Source organism: Vicugna pacos, chromosome 6 (genome assembly GCF_048564905.1).
Source record: "Vicugna pacos chromosome 6, VicPac4, whole genome shotgun sequence".
Taxonomy (NCBI): domain Eukaryota; kingdom Metazoa; phylum Chordata; class Mammalia; order Artiodactyla; family Camelidae; genus Vicugna; species Vicugna pacos.
In genome coordinates this window covers 85406812-85425169 of record NC_132992.1, presented here as the reverse complement: position 1 = coordinate 85425169, position 18358 = coordinate 85406812, and the positions used below count along the sequence as shown (strand labels likewise).

The 18358-nt window shown below is 55.8% G+C and overlaps 1 protein-coding gene across 1 annotated transcript; it reads right to left on the bottom strand.

The window, feature by feature from the left end:
* Window positions 1-5459: 5459 nt before the first annotated feature.
* CHGA (chromogranin A) lies at window positions 5460-17942 on the bottom strand. Its single transcript, XM_072963981.1, has 8 exons — window positions 17705-17942; window positions 16820-16866; window positions 14443-14536; window positions 13548-13616; window positions 11332-11430; window positions 9357-9782; window positions 8177-8667; window positions 5460-5942 (listed from the first exon to the last, which is right to left on the bottom strand). The coding sequence occupies exons 1-8, from the start codon at window positions 17748-17750 to the stop codon at window positions 5859-5861; spliced, it is 1356 nt and encodes a 451-aa protein (XP_072820082.1). The 5' UTR covers window positions 17751-17942; the 3' UTR covers window positions 5460-5858.
* Window positions 17943-18358: the final 416 nt, after the last annotated feature.

Sequence of the window (18358 nt, the reverse complement as noted above, 5' to 3'; positions counted from 1 at the left end):
TTCTTCTTCTTTTTTTTTTTTTTTAATTTTTAACCTGATTTTCTGAAGTCATGATCTAAATGAGGGGTGGGGGGAAGATGGAAAAAAAAAAACCCAAGTGGTCCAGCCTCACGGAAAAGGGACAATCCCGCCTGATTCCTGCTGTGCAGACCTCTTCACTGAGTTTACACACGCTTGTGTTTTCAACACTAGGTCGAATGTGAGGTGGGGTGTGTGTGCCTCTGTGTGTGTGTGTGTGTGTGTGTGAGTGCGTGTGTGCGTCCACGTCTGTTCTTCTCAATGGCTGCTGTGGACCAGGCCTTGGGGACCCTGGAGGAGGCCATCCCTGGTCAGGCTGTTGGTGGCTGAACAGAGCGAGTGAACGGCTCCCCGCCTCTCTCTCCTCTCCAAGCCCCCATGCCCAGGCACGGCCCCTTTGCCATTTCCTCTCCTGTTGGGAAGCTCTGTGAGGAGCAGGGCCTGCAGCCCCACCGGATGTGCAGCTGCCTCTACCCGAAAGGGTGAGCCAGCGGAGGCAAGAGGCCGCAGCTGCCGTTTCCTTGGGGGGTTCCATGCAGGGGGTCTGGGCTGTGGTCCACCTGCCGCTTGCTCACAAAGGTGAAGGAGGAGGAAGCTTCCTTGGGAAGGCCACGACCCTGGGTTGGCTGCCTCGCTCCACGTCCAGCTCGCTGTGTCCACGAGGCCCGTCAGCGCCTGTCCCATGCAGCCCTGCAGAGCAGCCTCCCTCCCTGACCAAGCACTGCTGCTCCCGGGCCTGGGAGGAGGCTGCCTGGTTGGGCGCCTCTGGGCTGATCCTACCTGTGCCAAGGATTTGTGCTGTGACTTTGGGCGAATCATTCCAGGAGTCGCTGGGCAGTCAAGACCAGAGAACTCAAGGGCAGGCTTCACTTCCTATGCCCTGCATTGCAGCCTGTTTCTCTGTGAAGTCAACCCAGACGAGCCTCCCTTGGCATCGAGGTGACTCGGGGCCCTCTTCCCAGGCAGGAGGAGGCTGCCCATCGCTCCACTCCAGCTCACCTGCCCAGTCCCCTGCTGCAGCGGCCCAGTCCTCCCCTCTCGTGTTCACTGCCAGCCCCAAGCACGAAGCCAGCCAGGTGCTAGGGGGCTGCAACCCCAGAAGTGAGGAGCCACGTTACCCCTCCCCCATTAGGGTCACCCCAGCCCCTGATGGCAGCAGATGGGACTCTGCTGACCAGTCAGATCCCATGGTCCAGGTGGGCCAACAGCCCCCTTTGCAGAGGAGGGGGCAGATGAGGGGTTTTGTCAATCCTGGACAGTGAACACCAGGCAAGATGCATAGAACTTCCTGAGTGTGATCTTGTATCTTGAGCTATCCGTAACTTTGAGAAAGAGGAATAGGCCTCTGGGCTGTCCTATGTGGCCCAGGGAGGATGGACCGAGGGGCTGCTGACTGGGTGCTCAGAGGCACCTTCAGACCTGGTCAGCAGGGACATGGGGTCACCCACCTTTGGGAAAGGAAGGGCTGGGGTGGGGGCAGACGCCGTCAGAGCTGCCTGGCTGTCCTAGAAACCAAGGGCCTGCCGACCACCATGTTTACACGACTTGAGTGTTGAACCCTGATTATAACGTCTGTATGTCGCCTTTCCTAGTCTAACCCCGAGCCCCGGGGAAGCAGGAAAGCGTGGCCGGCCTCTTGCACTGCTTTGTCTCCAAAATAAACTACTGAAATCAAACTGCATTTCACAGGTGTTTACAAAATGTTGCTCAAAGTTTATGTCCTCCTTCAGTCTCTGAATAAAACAGCTTACAGTAAGATTTCAGTCCCCATCTGCCTCAGGACAAGTCAAGAGTGCATTATAACCCCAGTGCCAGGCAGGGCCCTGGCCGTGTCATGTCCTATTTAATTGATGCCTCCCCTTGGGGTCTCGCATGTCAGCGTCCAGGGCCCAGATAATCAAGTAACTGTGTTCCTGTGACGCGCTTTCCACCGGCGTTGATGCAGGTGGCCAGCAGGGTGACTGCTTTTCCCAGAAGTGGAAACCAAGGGGTGGGGTTTGGCTTCATAAAGGCCCAGAAGCTGCTCGGCGCTGGGAAAGAGAGTGGCTGCGTTCAAGAGCACGTGCAGGCCTCCCCGCTGGTGAACACCGTCCAGCAGACAGCGGCCATATCTGCAGGGGTGGAGCGAGCCGTGTCGGGGGGCACAGATGAGGAGAGGGGTTGTGGGCAGTGATGAGACAATCCCCGTGCCCTCGGTGTCAACTGGTGCGCTCTGGTTGGGTGTCAGGACACCAGCCATGGTTTTGGTCTCCCCTCAGGCCTCACTGCCCCCAGCCTTGGGGCTTCTGCGTCAGGGAAAGACAGACCCCATAAATGCACTCAGCCTTTGCAGCCTCCTCTTCCCCAGAGCTTGGTGCTGCTGCCCTGATCAGTCTCAGAACCTTCGAGGGCCCGTGGAAAGGACCTACTATGGTGTGCAGGTGTGGCACTTGGAGTTGGCCCTGCTAGCGTCCCAGAGGGAGCTGGGTCTCTCCCTCCCAAGCTTGTTTGCCACTTGGGCATGTTGGGGTCTGTGGCCTTGCAGCATCTGCCTGGGTGGTGGTCAGTGGCTGGGGCTGCTGAATGGTGCTCTGACTTGAAGGGCTTCAGGAGCAAATGGCAGGGCCAGAGGGTCATTTGCAAGGTCTCTGCCCTGGGCCACCTGGAGCAGAGGTCTCGGGCCAAGTTCAGCTGGCAAGTTACCTCATGATGTGGTTCCACAAACACCGAGCCCCACCTGAGTGCAGGCGCTGGATGTCTGTCCTCCCCAAGAGAGCCCAGGGGAGTCCTTACCGTTGGCAGCATGGAGGTGTCTGGGTTTGCAGTGCAGGGTGGGTTGGCCTGGACCTGAGGTCACCCAGCATCACCTGCAGGAGGCAGAAGCATCTGGAGTCCCCGAGGAGTTACATGGGGCATTAAGTGGGCTTGCCCGTATCTTTAATGCCATCAATGAGGGAGAAAACAACCTTGAGAAATAATTCCTCTACCAGAGGACTGCCAAGGGGACTTTATGGAAGCTTGAAGGACCCTGGCAGGAAGCTGTAGTTTTCAAGCCAACTGGGAAAAGCAGCTCTGGTCTGCCAGGCGGCCCCTCTGAGACCAAGGGAGACTGCGTGTCCTTGTCCTTGCGGGAAGACTGGTCCTAGGCTTGGGAACTGGCACTGACCACTGGCCACAGAGAGCCGCTGTCTGGCTTCATTGATGTCCCTGGGGGTTGCATCTGCCCTCTCTTTTCCCTGCTAGAAACTGACCCTTCACCCAGCAGGATCCCTGATGGCCCCTCTCCCTCCCTGGGCCACAGCTCAAGGGTCCCTGAGCTCCAGAGGCCTTGAGCGGGGTGCTGGCTGACCTGCAGGAGCCCAGCTTCCCCCTCTACACACACACACATGGCTTACTGTGAGGCAGAGGAGTACGTTGATCCTTGATGAAGGTTCTGGGCAGGTACCGCCTCGGTGAGCCTGGCCACGCACCGATGCTACACATGACCACCTGCCCATGCCTGGGTCTGAGATGATGAGGCCTCTGGACAGGCGGTCCTCCCATTAGTCCCACCCTCCGTGACAAAGGGTCTGCGCCTCTGCCCCTTCTCTGCACGGCATTGCCAGTGTGATCTTGGAGTGAGCCTGTCCCCACGCCATTCCCAGGAGAGCTGCCTGTTGGCATGAAACCACCAGGCCCCACCCAAGCCACCTGGGGGTCCTTTCCCAGAAATGGTTGCATTTCCCTTCTGCTTCCAGAGTTACCCATGATGTGGCGGCTTGGAGGGACGGTCCCTTCCCCACAGCCTGAGCAACCGCGTCTTCCAGGGTGGGTGTGGATCCCACTTCTCTGAAGCTTCTTGCTCTCTCTCGCTCTCTCTCGCTATCTCTCTCTCGCTCGCTCTCTCTCTCAACTTCTCCCCTGGTGATTTCACCAAGATGTTGGCCGTTCCAGTTTTAGTGCTGACACCTGTGCTCTGTGACAAATGCTGTTTCCTTCAATCCTGTTCACGAGCCGCGTTTGCCAGAACCCCAAGCTGGCTTATACTTAATTTGTGTACATACATATATAAAATGTTTATATGAATTTATATACACTATATATAAAACCACAGCTTCTGTAAAAACTAAGAACCACTGGCTCTTTTGATGTGTTTGCACATTTGCTCTGTGTGCTTATGACAACGCAGGTGGCCCATCTCAGGGATGGGGTTTTTCAGGGACAAGGTGTCCTGTGTTCTCTTTATCTGCTGACTAGTCTCGGTAGTGGGTGTTCTGATGTCTGACTTATTTGTGGAATACAGTCAGTGCTGTGTTTGTTATTTCTATACCTGTCGGGGGTGGGGTGCAAACCTGTCTCTTTGAAACATGTGAATAAACACCTTATGGCACCAGCTCTCCAGAGGGTGTCCCTCTTTGCTTGGGAGGACGAGCGTCAGCAGCAGCAGGCAGCCCCCTCGCCAGCCCCAGGAGAGGCGCAGACTTGCCAAGACCCCTCCAGCCATCACTGTAATGGTCTTCCGGTCCAGGCTGTCTAGACCCCCTCAGATCCTTGCTGTGATCTGGTGAGGAGATAGTAGGTATTATCCCCATTTCATAGAAGGGGAAACGGAGGCTCAGAGAGCCAGGAATGCTTGCCGAGCTCTCTAGCTAGGCTGGGGGTTCTAATTCCAGCCTGATGTCAAAACGCATATTTTCTGGGCAGTGCGCTCCTTGAAGCCAGGGCTTGTCCCGGCCGTTTCTGTGTGCCCAGGCCTGCCAGGCCCAAAGTAGCTGTTCACAAGTTTTTGATGAATGACTGGATGATTGGCCCTGATACTGAGCTGGTCCACACTGATCCAGCGCATCAGCCTGTCTGTCCTGATTGCATACTCCTGCAGCCCCCTTGGTTAAATGTTTTGGGCACCGGTCCTGCCTATGACTCTGAGGAGTCATGTCACCATCTGAACCTCAGTTTCCTCATTCTCAAAACTGAGACCCAGACCACCTTGCTATAGTGAATTGTTAAGTGCACAAGAACTTCAGATGCCCCAGAATCCTATGCATGTCCCAGGTCAGAGGTGATGACAGATTTATGCTATGATTAAAGCCCCAGGTTAGGAAGTCCAAAGCTGGTCTGCGACCTGTGGCCTCGGTGGTGGGCTATTCTGGGGCTAAGGCTTCAGCCAGCACCGCAGAGAGCGGAGGCTGTTTCCCAAACTGGCCCCGCCCCTGCATGGCCCAGCTCACATGTGGCTGGGAGATAGGGGAAGAGTGTTATTTAATCCCACATGCACTTTGAGGCAGGTGTCAGCATCCCCGTTTTACAGATGAGGAAACTGATGCTCAGAGCTGCAATGTCAGTCACCCATGATCCCATGCCTCAAAAGTGGCCCAGAAGAGAGTCACCGCAGGGGGACTGAAATTCCCCTTGTCCTTTTGCCTGGATCCCGTTCATCCCACCTCATCTGGAGTCAAGAGGGGCAAACTTTCAAAGAAACAGGAAAGAGCCCAGAGCAGATTTATTTTTCCTTGGATAAATTTTGAACAGAGTATGTTATAGTCATGAGTTCTCAGCTTTCACCAAAAGGTCAGAAGTTATTGCAGTTGTGCCCACTGGCTCTAATGGTGGAAAGGAAACTTCAAGAAAGCTGCCCATATTCAGAAAGAGGATATTCGTTTAAAGTCAAGGGTCCGCCCTGCAGAGGGGCACACTGGGGCAGGGGGCAGGAGCAGGGGGAAGGGAGCATGGGGGCAACAGGGTGGCCTGGGCTTGAGCAGGCTGGGGGCCACCTCCCTACCGGAAGCAGCGCTCAGGCCGTCTGGCCAGGATCTGCAAAGGGGACAAGAGAGCCAGGACCATCAGCTGCCTCGGAGCCCTGGCTGGTGGGGCCGGCTGGCGCCTCAGCCCCGCCGCAGCTCCTGCAGCTGGTGGGCCACCTTCTCCAGCTCCGCCTCGATGGCTGACAGGCTCTCCAGCTCCTGGTCCTAGGAGAGAGCATCCAGGGTTACGCGGGGACTGGCCCGGGGAGCCTGTGCCAGCAGCATGGCTCTGTAGCCAGACTGGTTGTACCCCAGGTTTGCTGTGTGGCCTCAGACAGGTGGCTTTGCCTCTCTGAGCCTCAAGGGCCTCATCTGTTCTATGGGGACAGTAATGCTGCCCCACTGGGCTGCTCTGGTATTATGCATAAGAATGTGCCTGGACCCTACGCCCTTTCTCTTATCCAGGCCTGCCTCCTCCTGAGCAGCTCTGGGCAGGCACGTAGGAAACAGAGACTCTGGTGCCCTTCAGAACTCCTTCCGGTCCCCTCATCCCAAGGCCTAGACTGTGCCGATGGCTCCCAGGGTGACGCCGTGCCTGGGTTTCCTGTCTGCTGCAGGCCTCCCTACCTGAGGGGCCTGGGGCCTGAGGCACGGGTAGACGTGAGAGCTGCCTAGGGCTGGGCCTCGATCCTCAGTCCCAGTCGCGGGGTCCCCAAGCTCTGGCTGCCAGGGTGGTCCAGGGCAGCAGAGACCCTTCTGTGAGGCCTGCTCTGCACCCCAGCCTCTGGGACTGCCGCCCACAAGAGCATGCCCAGGACTCGGAGCAGGAGGGGCACACCTCAGCTGTGACATGAGAGGGGTGAACTTCCCGGGGCGCCAGCCTGATTTCAAGAAGAGGGCATCTCCCTGGGGCCCAGTCAGGATGGATAGGCAAATGGTTGCCATGGAAATAGTGAACCTAGAGACTCCCGTCTTGGAGTAGCCCCCAGGCATGGGTTCTGTGATTCTGGGGCTGTTTCTAAGAAGACCCTTGGTGGGTGGAGGGGCCTGCCTCATCCCGTCCACAGGACTCGAGAGTCCCCGTTTCTCCACCCTGCAGCCCAGGGCTCCCTCTGCCTGTGCAGGAGGGAAGCTGGCTGGTACCTCCGGGCACCTCGCTCTCTTCAGTTTCTGTGGGTGGGGAAGGCGCTGATCAGAGGTGCCCAGCCTTGGGTCCAAAGGGGAGGGGTGGGGGTCGAGCTGCCGCTTCCTGTAGGCCTGTCCCCTCAGTCCCTGGGGATACAGGCAGCTCCAGCTGCCGAGGAGTCTTCTTCCTCTCAGCTGCCAAGACTCTGGTCCCAGGCCCAGAGAGAGGGCTGGGGACCTGAGGAAGGGGCCACATCCTCCTCTGTGGGCGGAGAAGAGCACTGGGGACAGGACCTTGGACATGTCCCTGCTCCACACTGGGCCCTGAGTCCCACCTGGGCGCTGAGGCCTGAGCCACAAAGCCCCCCAAGGCCTCGTCCAGCTCTAAGGCAGTGTCACCAGCCTGCCCAAACTCTCACCACACCCCCCCTACGGGGCTGCGTCCCTGCACCCCACTGAGCTTTCCAAGCAGCCTTGAGCTTGGCCAGGTTTTCAGAGCTCGCGTGTGTTTTGATCATGATAATTAAGGTGAGCAGAAAGGACTTCTCACCCTTATTTCACAAATGGGGGAAACAATGAGGCTCAGAGAAGGAGAGTGACTTACTCAAGATCACCCAGCTAGGAGGAGGCAGAACCCAGGTCTTCTGGCTCAGGTCCAAGCCTGCCCCACCCATCACCACCAGGCCCCGAGGTCCAGTTGGCCCTGCCCCTGCCCCCTCTGCCATCGAGGCGGGGGGCAGGGCCTGAACTTGGGAGGAGGGCGCGGTCGGGCTGCACAGGGGCCAGGAGAGGACATGGCTGGACCAGCGGTAGAGTCTTCCCCGGATGCCACCTGTCTCTTAGTTCTGTTCCCGCCATGGCCTCCTAGCTCTCAGGGCCAATGGTGCCCTGAGGCTGGATCCCCAGCCAGCAGACCTCCCGAGGCCAGTCCCTGCAAGGTCCTTCACTTTCCAAGCTCTCTCCATCCAAAGTGCCAAGCTCTGCCCATCATTCCCTTGTCCTGCTCCCAAACCTGCAAAGGCTCCTAATTGCTTTCAGGACAAAGTTTCCTCCCATCACCTCCAGGGATTGGCTTAACTCACCAACTCTCCATCTTCTACATACTGATCTGAACCCTTCCGTCTCCCATCTGCCTGTCTGCCAGCTCTACTGGGTGCTTCCTGTGGGCTGGGGTTCACTTGCCTCCCAGCCTAATACACCCTTTCTCCTGTCCCTTCCTAGTCTCCCCAGAAGCCCCCAACCTGACAGCCTCTCCAGTCTTAGATTCCAAGGGGACAATGTCCCCTCGGTGGTGCAGGGGCCTGACCCAGAACCGGCTCCCATCCCATACCAACCTCTGGCCTGCGGTTGGCGCTGCCCTCTTCCTCTTTCTTCTCCTCCGGGTAGCCGCGCACCTGGAGGGGCAGGCCGGCCTCGATGCTGTCCTCCCGGGAGGATGGCCTCCAGCCTCGTCGCAGCTGCAGCCCAGGACCCCTGAAGCCATAGGCCCGGGCCCGGAAGGAGAGCTTCATGGAGCGGTCAGGGTCTTCCTCCTCCTCTTCTCCCTCCAGCCGCTTCTCGGCCGTAAGCTCCTTGGCCAGCTGGTCCATCTTGCTCCATCGCTTGGCATCCTCCCACTCCTTGGAGAGCCGCTCCTCCTCCTCCTCTTGCTCGGGCTCCCTGCTCTTCCCGCCCCGAAAGAGGCCTTGAGGGGCCCCTGCCATCTCCTCCTCCTCCTCCTCCTCCTCCTGCTGGGAGTGCTCCTGCTCCCCCTTTCCCTCGTGGGGCTGAGCCTCCTTAGCCCCAGTCTTCGCGGCTCCATCTGCGGCCAGAGACTCGGGCCAGCCTGGAGCAGGTGGTGAACAAGAGAAGAATGAGGGAGAGACCGCCACTTTCCCTGGTCCCTGCCACTTCCTGGGGCCTCTCTGTGGCCACTGTTAGGACCACAGACCACGTATTGGGGGTCCAGTTCAACCCCTCACAACAGATTCCACTTGGAGGGAAAAGCCATCTTGACACCATGCTTTGTAAGACCATCTAAAGCTATGAGGGGTGGGTTGGCTAGAGTCTGCCTCTTCCTTTAGCCCTCTTACCCCAGAAGCCCTGACCCAGGGGTCACCCAGCTGGGGAGGGAGGAGCCAGGGTCTTTCCTAAATGCTGGTTGAAGCTCACAGTGTCCCTAGACCAGCCTGTTCTCACCTATCATGCTGTCTCTCTGTTCCCAAAGCCCACTCACCCACTCTGCAAAGGGCCTCTCCCCTCCTGGAGGTGGGGGGCGCTATGTGGCATAGTGGGAGATGCAGGGTTTTGGAGTCAGACAAACCTGGGTTGGAATCAGTTTTTACAACAAATTAGCTATGTAACCATGGGCAAATTACTTAACCTCTGAGCCTCAGTTTCCCATCAGGCAAATGCAGATAATACCAACCTCTTAGGGTTGTTGTGAAGGTGGAATGAGATTATGGGTGAGCCCCCCACACCTGCCCCCCTCCTCAACACATCTGTTGAAGTCTCAGGCGTCATACACACTCTTACCCCTCTGGATCTCCTTGTAGCTGAGGCTCGGGTGGGGGTTAAATGCTGCGGTGGGGCCTTCTTCCTCTGGCACAGCTTTCTCTCCAGCCTCTGCCGCCGCCTCCTCCTCCTCCTCTTCTCTTTTTGCCTGCTGTCCTTGCTCTGCACTCAGGTCCTTCTCTCTGTCCACTGGACCCTGGGAGGGGCCCTCGTTGTCCTCCTCAGCCTGTGGGCCTGGGTGTTTCTGGTTGGGGAGGCTGGCTAGAGGGTGGCTGTCAGTGGCCTCCTCCTTCTCTGGGGCCTGGTTGTCCTCCTCAACCTCGGACCCCTGCCTAAGCTCCGACGAGGCGTAAGGTCTGGCTCCATCTGTGTCTTCACCATTCTTCTTCTCTTCAGAATCTCCCCTTTTTTCTGCAGCTTCCTTGGAGGATGCCTCTTCTGTCTCCGCTACAGAAACAACAGAGCAGAGTCAGGCCCTGAGGATCAGGCTGCATATGGGATCTCCCCAGAGCCCAATTTCAGATCTTAGTCACTGACTCTCATGGCTTTCAGCAAGCCCAGTCCAAAACATCCATGAGAGAATCAGGCCTGCCTTCTCCATGTCTAAGTTTAACCTGAGCACAGCTGGGTTGTATTTCTTTGTAATTCCACCTCTCAAAGCAGAATGTGATTTAAAAAAACAAAACAAACAAACAAACAAACAAACAAAACCTTGAAAATCACCTCAGAACATAGAGCCCTAAATTTAAAATTAAAAGTTAAAATTCAGCTGAATTGCTGTGTGATCTTGGGCAAGTCCCTTAACCTCTCTGTGTAAGAAGCACCATTACTACAATTTCATTTTCCCCTCTGTGCAGGGGTCCTCTGTCTTGAGCATCCTGTGAAAGTGCTCAATTCCTCAATATTTGTCAGGTTTCGTTAAAAGGTATTTTCTTGTAGCTGCTTTGAAGACAGCTTTTTAACTAGTAAAAATCCCTTCTATTGCTAGAAAGATTATTGTTGAACAAAACACTACCAAGTACATTCCACCATTTGACTCCAAGAGAAAGTGCTCTCAAGCCCATTTTACAGAAAGTCAAACGGATCCTCATAATGGGAAGGTGACCTGTCTGTGCTCACAGTCAACAGAGCCAAGCCTCGAACCTAAGCCTCCAAATTCCAAGTTAAAGGCGCTTTTTGCACTGACATGTGACTGTCTCCCTCATTAATGCTCCACTATTCCTCCTCCTACAGCCCATGGTAGACATCTGTAGTCACCCAGACACTGGTTTCCAAGGAGCCAGAATGTGGGAGTACACACCGTGCCCAAGCAGCCACTAGGGCGACAGCCCTGGCCAATGTGAGGGCACCTCAGCTTCCCCTCTCAGTCCTGGATGGCAGATCACTGAGATTCCACCCCTAGGAATCAGCATTATTCACTCACCTTCCACATGCAAAGAGTAAGGCTGCGGGGGCAAGTGTGTGGCTGCTTCCAGGAGGGAAGGTAAGACAGCATCACCTTGACTTAAGCCATGACCTCTGCGACCCTTAAAAGCTCTCTGCTCTCAGGAAAGGTGATCCAGGTTCATTTAGTGTTTCAAAACCACTCTTCTGGGATCCGCTGCCGCGAGGCTGTGCTGATGCACCACTAATTCCCAGGAGGGCAGGCGCTGGGGGCGGGGGCCCGGCCACACTGGCTGCTGGGCGGAGTCGAAGCTGCCCACCTGCCAGGCCAGAGACTTTCTGCCCGAGAGTGTCAGCGCCTAAGGTGGGAGGATGGGACCCATCAAGGTCCTCGGAGCGAGACAGACCCAGAGTCACATCACCAGTTACGCCGTGGAAAGGTACTTTAACCTCGCTGGGCCTCGGTTTCCCCATTTGTAAAGAGAAGGAAATAACAGCTACCTTACAGGGCCTACAGGAGGGGCTTCCGACTCCTGGGAACCCTCCGGCTGTCGTAACTACTGTTACTGTCATCCTCCCTCCCCGGTCTCCGCCCAGACTGGCGGGAACTGACCCTTCAGCTCGGCCTGGTCGTTCTGCTTCTCAAGAACCTCTGAGAGTTCCTCCTCATAATCGCGGTGTTTCTTCTCTTGATGTGCCCTCTCCTTGGCTCCTGGTATGAGAAAACGAGAAGAAAATCCCGTCTGGTCCGAGCCCCGCATATTTGTCTGCAGGAGTGAAGGCCTCCATTTCCTCATCTGTAAACTGGGCATGTCACGTTCTGGGCCTGCCCGATGAGAGACTGACGGGGCAAGAGCTAGCTGGGGAATGGAGAGGGCTGGCTGCACCCCGCACCCCAGCGGCTGGGTCTCATAGGCAGCCACAGCATCTCTCCAGACTCCGTTTCTCACCCAGGAAATAAGAACAAGCCCTGCCTGCCGCCTCACAGGGCAATAAAGGTTCAGGTGGAACAGAAGATCTCAGGAACAGAGAGCGTGGGCCCCCCCGGGCCCGGCAGGTGGCTAGGGGACCCTGCAGCGGGAGGTAATAATGGCCACTTGTCCCCTCATGGGGGTTCTCGATTCAGGTAATCCCTATTCCCCCTGGACCCCGTAAGGCCAGCCAAGCAGTTGTCTGCATCCAAGCCCAGAGTCAGCACCTGCTGCTGTGATCCAGAGACCCTTCTCCCTGCATCAGCCCAGGCTGTGCTGTCTCCTAACTGTTCATGATGGCCCAGCGAGGCCACCTCTGCAGCTGGTGGTGATTGTTTCCCATGATGGAAATTTCTGCAGTGGCCAGAGGAGCCTGACATGGTGGCTGTGGGGCAGGGAGTATGCCCAGATCTGGCCCCAGGCAGACCGGGTTTCACATCTCCTGCTTAATTCCTTGCTCTGTGACCCTGGGTGACTTGAGCTGTCCCAGATTTGGTTGCTCAACTATAAAACAGGGTTGCTACATGGTAAATGCTAGGATAGAGGTATGAAGAAGACATTATGAGAGTACAGAAGAGGGAGTGGATGGATGGATGGACAGACATATAGATACGTCCCATACTCTTCTAATAGAAAACAATAATGTATCTGTACATTGGATACTATTTATACTGGCTACACAAACACACACAGATGTGCAGGTAAACAGATGTTTCAGGACACATCCCCCATCACAGTTTCTCCATTGACATTATATTTAATTATGTAGTGTATTAAGTTAGTCATTCAATATTTAATTTTTAAATTAGCGTTAAATTGTACTCCTAGCAACCATACATGGTGGATGTTGCCTTCCAAGAGGACGGGCGAGTGAGACTAAGAATGGCATGTTAACCTGGGGAGGGCCTCAGGGATCCCCCCTGCGGTGGTTATTTCCCCAGAGCTCTCTCCGTTCTCAAACATGGCCCCCAAAGGCCTCTGAGTGGGGACCTTCCCTGAGCAAGAACAGCCTTCATGCCTTCTACCCCGCCCCACCCACGGCACAAGCCCAGCCCGGGAGATGGCTCTCACTTTCTGTGGAAGCAGATGCGAGATGCTTGCTTGAGGGCCCATCCTCAGGGAGAGGCACAAGGGTGCCTGTGAGCCTGCCCCCGAATAAACAGTCAGTTCACCCAGGGAGTCAGTCTTGGGCAGTTGTAGGGCCAGAACTCGCTATTTTCCAATTTGCCAGGGAAGTCTCTGCGCCTCACATGAACCCAGGAAGGTGCTTGGGGCTGGGCAGAGCAGCTAATTCTGTGGGATGACATCAGCCTAACCCATCATCCCAGCATCCCATCCAGGCTTTGCTTGATATCCTCAGTGACAAGGAGCTCCTCTTGGGGAAAGCTACGCCTCACTCTGAAGCACACTGGGGCAAGCAAGACCCTGCTTCTCCCATCTGCCCTGTAAGCAGAAGCTCACAAGGGCAAAGGCGCCCCTCCTCTCTCCTGGAGACCAATTTTCTTTTCAGTTAATAGTGGAAAGGGATCCTCTCTGCAACCCAGTCTTAAAAGTGCCCCCTCGAAAATGGCTAAGCTCCAGAGACCACGGGGTATTAGGAAAGCTGCATCTGTTCTTAGGATGCCCTTAACTTACTGTGTGACCTTGGACAAGTCACTCAACCTCTTTGGCATTGATCTCTTTAACTATATCAATGACAGACTGGACAAGGTGGCACAGAGGACTGCACTTGACCACCCTGTAACTAAAACGCAACAGCTGAGTATCAGAAATAAGACCTTGCTCAACCTTCCACCATAATTTTTGACTCTCAGTTACTGGAATTTCCCCAGATCTGTGTGCAGTGGCTGGAAAATACCTTGGAGAGCGAGATCTTGGAGCTCTTTCAGCAAATTCTGATGTCGCAGGATTGAGAGGATCCGTTCATCTGCAATGAAGGAGAGTCGTTATGGGTGGTTTCCAGCGAACAGCTGAGGAGGAGATTGCCATCAATATTTTCAGCTGAGCACAAGGAATTTATTCTGGAAACTCAAAGTCTGGGTGGCAGCAGCAAGATTGGGTCTTGAGATAACATTTCTGAAATGATCTCCTTTCCATGGTGTCACTCAGTTTGCTACTATAACAGCAAGTTCAGCCACTGTCCCTGTACCCAGACCTCAGCCAAAGAGACGGCAGCCCCCGAGGTGATGCAGGGTGTCTCCAAACACATTTTCCCCTCTCCATGCCTTGCTTGCGCTGTCCACTCCACCTGGAGCACCCTTTTTTCATTTTGCTACTTACTGATTTCCAACTTTTCTCTTAAAGCCCAACCCCAATGCAAATGTTCAATCTATTTACCACTGACTGCCTGCTCGGAAAAGCTTTGTCCTTCTCAGGCCCACCCACCCACAGCGTTCCTTTAGTCAACCCACATCTGTGGGATAGGCACTGGGCTATAGCACACAAAATCTTTGCCCACAAGGAGCTCACATTCTGGTGGCTTGCTCTTCCAGCCCTGGTTTCATTCTGCCCAGCATTCTAGTTAATTGTGTTCATAGCAGTCCCCTCTGCTGGTCTGTAAGCCCCAGGCGCACAGGGGCTAGGAGCCCTTCATCTGTCTATATGACTCAGACCCCCACACAGGCCTGGGTAAGGCAGGCTCTTGGTTGTTGACTATTCTATTAAATTGTTGAATTCTATCAAAAGCCACACACCCATGTCCTTGCCTCCCAGCCCAGCAGGTGGCAGCCCCTCACCCCCAGCCTAGCCCATACCTCCTCGGAGCGTCTCGAAACACTCCTGACTGACAGGCGTGGGGCTGGGCTTGGAAAGTGTGTCAGAGATGACCTCAACGATGCACTTCATTACCTGGGAAAAGAGTGGGACAGGTTGGAGCTGGTTTGGGCATGGGGCTCATCCCCCAGCAGCTCCAGGGCAAATTTCTAAGGAGGACATAAGGACATTTGTCTTTGTGTACAGGAGCCCAGGGATGCCTGGCTCAGGGGCACAGCCATGATAATAGAAAACCCTTATACAGTGCTTACCGTGTGCCAAGCACTCCAATCACCTGGCCAGCGGGAGCCTCTCTAAGGTGGGGTGGGGACCCTGTACCTTCTCATCCCAAGTGTTTCTCTAAAGATGAGGAAGCTGCTTAGAGGTATGTCTTGCAAAAGTACTTTAGTCTTGCAGATGCCCAAACGGTCAGCTATCTGCAGGAAGCCTTTCTGGGCCACCCAGTGGAGAACAAAGACCGTCCTGGCTCTCCCTTGTCTGGAAACAAGACTTGGATCACTGTCTCTAAATATCCATAATGTTGTCACATGCAGGGAGTGACAGTCTCACAGTCTGGGTCCATATTCACCCACTGGGTGAATCCCCTGGCTGGATGTGGGCACACATCTGCTACATCCGGCTATCCATCCCAGGCCAACAGCAGCCATATCTCTCAAAGCCTAATCTAGTGTCCAGCAAGGTGCTGTGGATAATCAGGCAGCTAACAAATGGATATTTGAAGATGGTGCCAACTGTAGTGTGGTATTCTAGCTGTGTGATCTTGGGCAAGTGACTTGCCCTCTCTGAGCTTCTATTTCCTCATTTGTGAAATGAGAGTGAGATGACCCTCCCAATTCCCCTCCCAGGGTGATAAGGCACAGATGGGAAAATACTCTATAATGCAAGAAGTGCCACATACACCAGGGAGAGATTCACAACTTCCAAACTGCTTCAGCTGTCTAGAGCCTGGCGGAGGAGCAGGAGGTGTCAGACACACATCAGGCAACACTGGTGGGGAATGAGGGGGTGGAGGCTGTGTCTACGGGATGCCAAGGCAACCTGTCCTAGGATCCAGGATGGCAAACTGGCAAACAGGCTCTACAGTAGTCATGGCATCCTAGAATACAACATTCAGGTCTTAACCAGCTGCTCTGGTGCTCCTGACCCCAGGCTGCTGAACACAATATGGATATGGTGGCCAAAATGTCTCCCATATGGGATCTGGCAAGAAGGAGTTTATACCCATACCCTGTATCTCGCTGCAACCACAGACCTTGCACTGGGGTTATCAGATAACCACTGGTCCATGCAGAAAGATTCTGGAAGAGAGGAACTGGGGATGGGTCCCAAGAGTGATGGGGAGATCATGAAAGGAAGCTCTAGGAACAAAAATGCTTATTTACTGAGGACCAGGCACTTCACATGATTCCTATTCCTTACAACTCCCCTCAAAAGAAAAATTATAATGGATGTGAAAAGGGGAAACTCAGAGACGTTAAGGAATTTTCCCATGATCACACAGCTACAATGAGTGGTAGAAGTTTAAACTGAGGCCTGTCTGCAACTCAAGAATAGGAAATATAAATGAGTAAGTTCAGGTTGAAATCTCTTTGATGCTTTTGGTTTCAACTACAGCCTCTCTGGAACAGAAGAAAACAGCTCCTGAAAATGTGGGGAGTAGAAATTTCTCTGACTCCCACGGGGAGGTATCTGTGAACATCAGAGACTAGAAAAACAGCCCCAACTCAGGCATGAATCAATTCTGAGTATACATGAAACAGAGTGTCTCTTGCTGGCCACAGAAATCCCTACCAGTGTCTCCTAAGGCCCTTTCCTGGGTGACCTCCACCTTCAGCCTCGACTGCCCGGGACCCTGGGTGCAGGAGCCATGATTGAGAGTGTTTTCATTGTGACACTTTGGGAGAGCCAGGGCCTTAGTGCCTGGCAGCAGCGGGAATGTTGCCAGCAGAGTTTGGGGAAGAGCAAAGAGGGAACCCAGAGCCAGGCAGGTGAAGACCATTCTCGCAGGTCTGCGGACAACCACAATCTCAGAGAAGTCACGCCCACCAGCCCATGGTGGGCCTACGAGATTTAAGAGCATTCAAGACAGTGGGCCTAGCTCCTTGGCCCAGCAGGTAAGACACATCAGGCTGCACACCTAAGTCAGAAGAAGCCAGGGAAGTCCTCACAGCAGGAGAGCAGGGAAATCTAGCAGACTTTGATATCTTCTTTTGCAGGCTGTCCCCAGGCTCAGCAGCCGCAGTGCTGGCTCTTGGCTTTATGCCAAACTCACTCCTGCAGCTGCCCGAGAACTGGCTGTGCGGTGTACACTGGGGCCTCTTGCCCTCCATCCCGGGGCATCCCCACACCCTTTCTTACCTCGGTGTCCCCTTTATTCATAGGGCTGTTCACAGGGAGGGCAATGACTGGGAAGAAAAAGAGAGAGCTGGTGTTACGCCTCTCCTTGGAGGGGAGAACCCAGTGCTTCTAAACCGGGTTCATCAGGGGCCTGTTCACCCCAGTTCTCCCTCTCAAAACTGTCCCCAGCCAGATGGGATGTTAGGCTGATTTCGTTTCCCTTCCCTGGCTGCTGCCCTCTTGGGGGCGGCTCCCAGAGGCTGCTCTGAGAGTCTCAACCCTTCCCTTTGGGGTTGGCGGGGTAGAGGGGGAGCTGAAGGCAAGACCTATGAAAACAAGCCATCGGCTGAGTGGGATTAGGGTAGGGGGAAAATGAGAGGCAGAGAGACACCAGGGGTGATGGAAAAGAGGGTGAGGAGGGGGAAAGAGACGGAGGAGGCTTGTGAGAGGTGATAGGAGAGGTAGAAGTCAAGAACAGACAGACGGGGTCGGGGGGAGCGGGGGAATGGAGGAGGAGAGAGGCGAGCGGGGAGCCAGCAGCAGTTCTCCCATCTCCCCCAATGACCTTGGCCAGGCACAGCGCAGAGCCGGCGCTGGCCCTCAAGCAGCCGAGACACGGAGCCCAGACCTGGGGTGGGGGCGTCAGGGGGGGACCCTGCCCCGCGAGGTCAGGAGACAGGGTCAAAGAGTCAGGTCTGCGGGTTCTGAGCCGAGGCCACTTCGCGGGGTCAGGTGGGAGGCGGAGGCGCTGTCCGCGGCGGCGCTGAAAACTCGCGGCGCCGGCGCCGGAGGGAAGGTCTGGAGGGGCGCGCGGCGCTGCGCGGTGCCTGGACCTCGGGGCAGGGCAGGGCAAGGGCAGGCAGGGGCGCCCAGGACCCTCTCCCCCGAGGCCCCGCGCTGGCTCACCTTGCCCGGCGCAGAGCAGAAGCGCCAGGACGGCGGCGGAGCGCATGGCGAACCTGGGGCGCCGAGCAGCTAGCGGTCCGGAGCCGGGCACGGCGTGCACGCGGGCGAGGGGTGGCTGGACTGGCCGCTCGGGACAGGCTGACGCGACACCAGCCTGGGGATGGGGGCGCCCAGTGTCTTTATGTGCGTCCGCCTGTTGATACGCCCACAGCCTCTCCGCACCAGGATCAGGCACTGCAGCAGCAGCAGCAGCGGCAACAGCACCCTCGCGCCCCCTTTATATACCCCGGACCCCGGAAATGACGTAATCAGACCCGCCCCTACCCCCTTTTCCATCCCTCCGGGGGTCTGGCCTCAGCTCGCTCTAGCCACAGCCTCACCCCAGTTGCCGAGGGTCCCCGACGCTCACAGCTCTTGAGTGAGGCAGCAAAGCAGGCAGCTGGCTTCCAGGAGGTGACACGGGGGACTCAGCTGATCCTCCACCCCTTGACGGCTCCACCGCTTACTGTGTGTCTGCGAGCAAGTCACTCCCGGTCTTTGGGCCTCATGTTCCTCCGATCTGCGCTGAGGTCTCTGCTAATCTTAGCGCGCCACTCCTGGCTCCTGAGGGTCCCTCTGTGGGGGCGCGCATCCCCATCTCACTGGCTGGAAGCA

Excerpts from the sequence above, each read along its gene's own strand:
- CHGA (XM_072963981.1), bottom strand. The coding sequence starts at position 17,750 with ATGCGCTCCGCCGCCGTCCTGGCGCTTCTGCTCTGCGCCGGGCAAG. Across the intron at positions 11,431-13,547 it reads CCAAGATCTCGCTCTCCAAG|GAGCCAAGGAGAGGGCACAT; the intron begins GTATTTTCCAGC and ends TTCTCATACCAG. Across the intron at positions 8,668-9,356 it reads CTACAAGGAGATCCAGAGGG|GCTGGCCCGAGTCTCTGGCC; the intron begins GTAAGAGTGTGT and ends CACCTGCTCCAG.